Here is a 5462-nt window from a genome sequence, read left to right as displayed (position 1 = left end):
ACAGAAATCAAGTGAGGCCTTATAAATGCTACTGTAAATGTGATGGATGATGGATTAAGAACCTTTGCTGATGAACAGCATCAGGAACTAACCCTAACCCTAACTCTTCCCTCTCTTCCTATAGATTGCCTCACATGGGGCTAGTAAGTTTCCCCAGGGAGGGGGGAGAATCCCATATAAAAAGGGGAGGGATGCTTGTCGGATATTTTAAATTATATCCCTAAAGTAGACCAATTTGGGCGTGACCCGGGCTTTTAATGACCCCTAAAAGAGACCATATTAAAACACAGATAATGAAAAAATATAATGACTTTTAATGATGGCAAAGACAATATCATCTAAATTATACTGTCAACTACGTGAAGAAAAATAAAATCGTAAATATACACTTTTTTATATATAAACGCGCAACCCTAAAGGAGACCTTCACAGCTACATATGATTGCGTTTTGCCCAGAACGCTAAGTGAGACCAAAATCCGAAATTTACACCCCTAAGTGAGACAATGAGCATCCCTCCCCTTTTTATATGGGAGTCGTAACTCCCTCCCCAGGTAAATTTCAGGAGCCAGTTGCCTAAGGTGGATTTTCTCTGTTAAAACCTGAAGTCCTTGTATCCATAATTTTCCATGGCCCACTTAAGAAACTGCTCATGTCCTCCAATTAACTCATCATCCAGGAAGGTGATAACATCTTCCTTGAAACCCCACACTTCTTTTCTCATCTCCTGAAAGGTAACAATATTATTTTGTACCAATCCATAATTTTTGATAAATGCACAACTAACTTGTGAAAACAGGTAAAGGGTATTGCATTTAAATTGAAGTGAGGTGCGGCATTGTAGAAAATTAATTCAGTTTTTAAAGAAACAAGTCATGATACAATGTGCTCTTTTATTTTTTAATGAGGTGCAAATGAGATGCAAGGTGATTTTCTGTAATCCCTCACCTTAGTGTAAAATCCACACCACCCCTACAAATGAGGCTATTAACATTTACTCCTTGAATAGACAGTGCCAAAAGAAATATTAGACAAGAGGGGAGGGGTTGGGTGGATATTAAATACTTGTCAGTGTTTCAGCTTTGTTGAGCATTTCAATCTTCATGATCTATATCACTCATCAGTATTGAGAACACTATCATCAACAGTCTTCGTTGACTCATATGTGGAATGGCAAGTTCTAAGGAGAAAGAAGAAACTTACACCCGATGACACCCGATCAGCTGTTAGTAACTATTTTATTAATTATTCTAAAACAAACCAACAAGGATTCAGGATCAAAAATCTGGAACAACATCCCAGAAAATCTCAAAAATATTCCAAAGGGCAATTTTAAGAGCCAAAGTCCAAAGGAAAGGAATTACAAGGTGTAATTGTGCATCATAATCCAGTGTTACCTTCTTCCAAACCTAAATCTTGTTATCTGAAGTTGCTATTGTTTGTCATTTTTAACATACGTAGTTTGTTTTTTAATGTTGTTATCCAGCGTCCCCACAGTTTACGCCTTTACAATGAAAGGAAACACTCTAAAACTATTATACCTTTTTCTTGGCGCGAATAAAGGCATCCCAATCACACTCGAGCAAGCCGAGAGTGTATGGTTCTGAAAATCCGTCAGGATCCTTCTGAGAGAGTTTCTTACGTAGAAAAAACAATGATAAGAACAAAGGCTGAAAAAAATTATACTAAGTCACAGACCAATATCATTAAGATTTGTGTTAAGAAACACCTCAGCAGCTCCTTTCATCATATGAAATTCGACTTCTTTGAGGAGACCGATCACGGAGATCGTACGTTTTTCCACCGCCATTTTGTTTTTCAAGTTTCCCCGGGGTTTAGTTGTCATAACAACTAAAAGTCTCAACGCAGCCAATCCCCAAGGAAAAATGGAGCAAACAAAGTGTACCAGGGAAAGGTTCTGAAAATCCCTCAGGGAAGGGGAAGGGAGTAGAGTGCTTGACCCGAGCGACTGGCAACCTTGCCTCCTTTGTCGTTTACGAGAAAGGAGGCGGAGAAGAGAGACCCTGGGAGGAGAAACATGGACCGTCTGAGAATAAGGCGAAGCGAAGTGTTGCCTTAGAGGAGTTTTTGTGGTGGACGATCTCCTATTTTCCTTAAAACACGCGCAAATTGAAAATATCAATCGAAACAGCCAATGTACAGATTACATTTTATTAGCGTTTTAAAATGTATGTTTTGGGAAAGAAAAAAACGGGATTTGGGATAGCGATGAAAAAAGTGCGGGATGCGGGATTCCTGTGAAAAAGAAGTGGGAATGCTTGAACAGGTGCCCCCCTTCCAGACCCTGACTATGTAAATCAGCGATTCCCTTTGATCTCATGTAGGGCTGAGTACCATACAGTGTGGCATTTTTTTAGGAAAATCAGACCAAATTGGAAAGGGTGCAAAAAACAGCTCTGTGTGCAAGTATTTACTAATAAAAAGGTAGCAAATATGAAGAATTATTAAGCATGGCAGGACTACCTAGTTTTCTGAATAGAAATTTACAAGAAATATAGTTAATCATGTTACTGTTTTTGGGTAGAAACTTATTAGTGCCAAAGTATGTTAATTTGTGAAATTTTCTGTATGCACTTCAAGAATGCTTTGCTTGTTTTTCAAGGCATTGAATGGCATGACCCCATCCTCTCTGGCTGACCTGCTCGTCGACCTGCTTGCCGTCAGGACTAAGACTGCACTACGCAGTAAACGTCAATTGCATCTAGTAAACACGGTGACTAGATGTAAGAACTTCAACTGGACTTTCTGTGCTGCAGCCTTCAACAATCTGGAACAATTAAATCCAGGGTTGCCACTCATTAGAACCCAAAAAATTCCCTGACTTTTCCCTGACTTTTCACTGACCTCAAAACAAGTTTCACTGACCTTGCATTAGGCGAATTATGAAATGAGCCAAATCCACTTTTACATTAGCTTCAGTTTCTTCTGCAAACCATCAATATTCTTCTCTTCATTTTCAAGCTCTTGATGTTTTTCATGGGATTTTGAACGCATGGCATTTGACTTCACTAACAATTCCATTTTCGACTACGGCTTCATTTTCCCAATGAAAATGTCTTCATAACTTCACAAGACCTGAAAACAAAATTCCCTGACTTTTCACTGACTTTGACAAGAACTGAGATTTTCCGACCTTTTGCAAAATTCCCTGACTTTTCCCCGACCTTGAAAAATGTTTCTTTTTCCATGACTTTTCCCTGACCGTGGCAACCCTGAAATCTTACCAGACGACGTCAAAAGGAGCGAAATTGTTGAACAATTTGAAACGAAACTTATTTATTTAACATAATTTTTAATCCTTGACTAACTTCTGAAAATAAATTTTATTTAATTTTTTGACAATTAATATTTATTGAAATATCTTTGTATTTTATCTTGAAACAGATGAATCTCATATAGTTATGAATCGCCATAGAATATTTTTATAACAATTATTTGTTTGATATTGTATCTACTTTATTTACCTTACAGTGTGACGCGCCTTACCGTGGCCACCTAACACAGTTTTTTACAAATTGTCCGCCAATCAGGAAGTGTGAATTTGATTGATAGTCATGTCTCCTTGCAAAGTTCTCACAGTTGTCAGTTGAACACCGTTGCATGGGTTGTTGAGTTGACATATTTACAGTTAATTGTCAAATGTGAAAGTTTGTTGGGTGGCCACGGTAAGGTGCGTTGCACTGTAACAACACTAGAATAAAGTTCATGTATATGTGTAACTAATTTTCATGGTCACTTCAAGTTCAACTTCATGCTTATTATTTCAGAGTACTTTAGTTATTACAAAAGAATCACTCTGGCAGACAGAGTGTCAAAAATGAATATAATTACATATTCATTTTGCTCAATGCTCAACTAAAACACTGGAAATTGCAAAATACTCAAGTGAATTACACATCAAACCACCTAAAAGTTGTCTGAAACCAGACAGATGATCTAATAGCACAGCAAACTTATGGTCCTACTGGGGTTGATGAATAACATGTGTTTACAGAACATACATAGTGGCAACTGCTTTCCTCTCTCCATCCCCACCCCCCCCCCCCCCCAGCCAGGGATCCCTCCACTACCATAGGCCTTGCAGACCCAGGGGATTGTTTCTTGAAAGTACGATAAATTTCTCAGGTACAAATTATAAATCATATTTCTGAGACCACAAATCTCATTGTATCTTTAAATGGAGGCGGATTCAAGGTAAGAAACTATGCCATTATGTTGTTCTTTTAAGTCTTCTTAATCATTTGAAAGACCAGGGCCCGGTTCCTCGAAAGCTGATTAACTTAATCCAGGATTAGCGTAAATGTTTGTTTCACGTTTTCAACTTTTTGGTGAAAGTTTCTTTTGCTTATTTTTGTTTTTCAAGATTGACGTCTTCTCATGTAAAGTTCTGCCGAAAATCTGCGTTGAGCAGCATTTGGGAGTAGAGAAATGAACTGCTTGGTTTATTTTTAATCTGGGATTAGCGTTAATCGGCTTTTGAGGAACTGGGCCCAGCTTTAAAAACAGCCATAGTGTAGTTTCACAATAATAGCCTTTTTGGGTCTCGAAAGTTGACAGGACTTTCGAGATGCGGGCCACAAGCTACAACTGTCACAGAATAGTCAATGTCTTCAAGCCCTTAATCATTTTTATAATCTGTACAGTTCGTAGGCTAGTAATATTGATTAACTCAAGTCTGATAATCCTTGTATAAAATCGGTTCTCTTTTGGCGTCACAAGTACCATTGTGGTAAGAAATGATCGAAAGAAGTTGACCACAGGGAATCACTAGAATTGGAAACCAAGTGAATGAACCATCATAAAATAAAAGTTATAACACGCAGAGCAGAAGAACAAGAACAGCATACACCTTGAAGTTCGCCTTGCCTGATGCAAGGCCCTCACAGCTCTTCTGTTAAAAGCTTGAAATTTAACCTTTCCTTCAGATACATTGATGAACCCTATCCCGGCACGATAATTGTCCAGAGCCAATCCATGCAACTCTGTGATAGCTACTTCATATAGTGCGTTCAATGGTATTTGACCATCAATAACTGGCTGACTCAAAACAACTGGAAGAGATCTCTTGTTGACAATTTCGTGCTGGCTAAAAATAGCCATGAAAATCGCGCATACTACAAAGCAGTAAAATGGTGCTCCTTTGAAATAACCTCCTTGAAGCGCTAGTGCACCAAGAAAGGACGCACAAAACATCAGCCAGACGAGGTACAAGAACAATACGCAATCCAAATAAGTCGGCAAGTTTCTACGAAAGTAAGGTCGACTCTGCGTAATGAAATGGTTTGAATAAGCGTAAAAACTGTTTCGTAACATGACTGTTTTTCCAACATCCTTCACGGTCACTCGTGTCTGTTGAATCTCCCTTACGATTGTCTGTGGAATCAGGGGATCTCTCTCCGACATCCTTTATAATGGAGAAATGCACAACAAGTAAGCGGCTTA

General features: G+C 38.6%; 2 protein-coding genes across 2 annotated transcripts in view; both read right to left on the bottom strand.

Moving 5' to 3' along the window:
- Window positions 1-1880, bottom strand: part of LOC138054474 (probable inactive peptidyl-prolyl cis-trans isomerase-like 6) — a 9508-nt gene extending 7628 nt beyond the window's left edge. Inside the window, exons 1-3 of the mRNA XM_068900922.1 lie at window positions 1729-1880; window positions 1541-1636; window positions 602-726 (exon numbers count right to left, since the gene is read on the bottom strand). Coding sequence (XP_068757023.1) covers window positions 602-726; window positions 1541-1636; window positions 1729-1845 — 338 coding nt within the window. The 5' untranslated portion in view covers window positions 1846-1880. The remainder of the gene's footprint in view (window positions 1-601; window positions 727-1540; window positions 1637-1728) is intronic.
- Window positions 1881-3295: 1415 nt separating this feature from the next.
- LOC138050845 (uncharacterized) lies at window positions 3296-5462 on the bottom strand. Its single transcript, XM_068897116.1, has one exon. It carries the CDS (start codon window positions 5421-5423, stop codon window positions 4788-4790), a length of 636 nt encoding a protein of 211 aa, XP_068753217.1. The 5' UTR covers window positions 5424-5462; the 3' UTR covers window positions 3296-4787.

The sequence above is a fragment of the Montipora capricornis genome, chromosome 6 (assembly GCF_036669925.1).
Source record: "Montipora capricornis isolate CH-2021 chromosome 6, ASM3666992v2, whole genome shotgun sequence".
NCBI lineage: Eukaryota > Metazoa > Cnidaria > Anthozoa > Scleractinia > Acroporidae > Montipora > Montipora capricornis.
The sequence above is the reverse complement of the archived record's forward strand: the minus strand, read 5'-3'. Positions and strand labels throughout refer to the sequence as shown.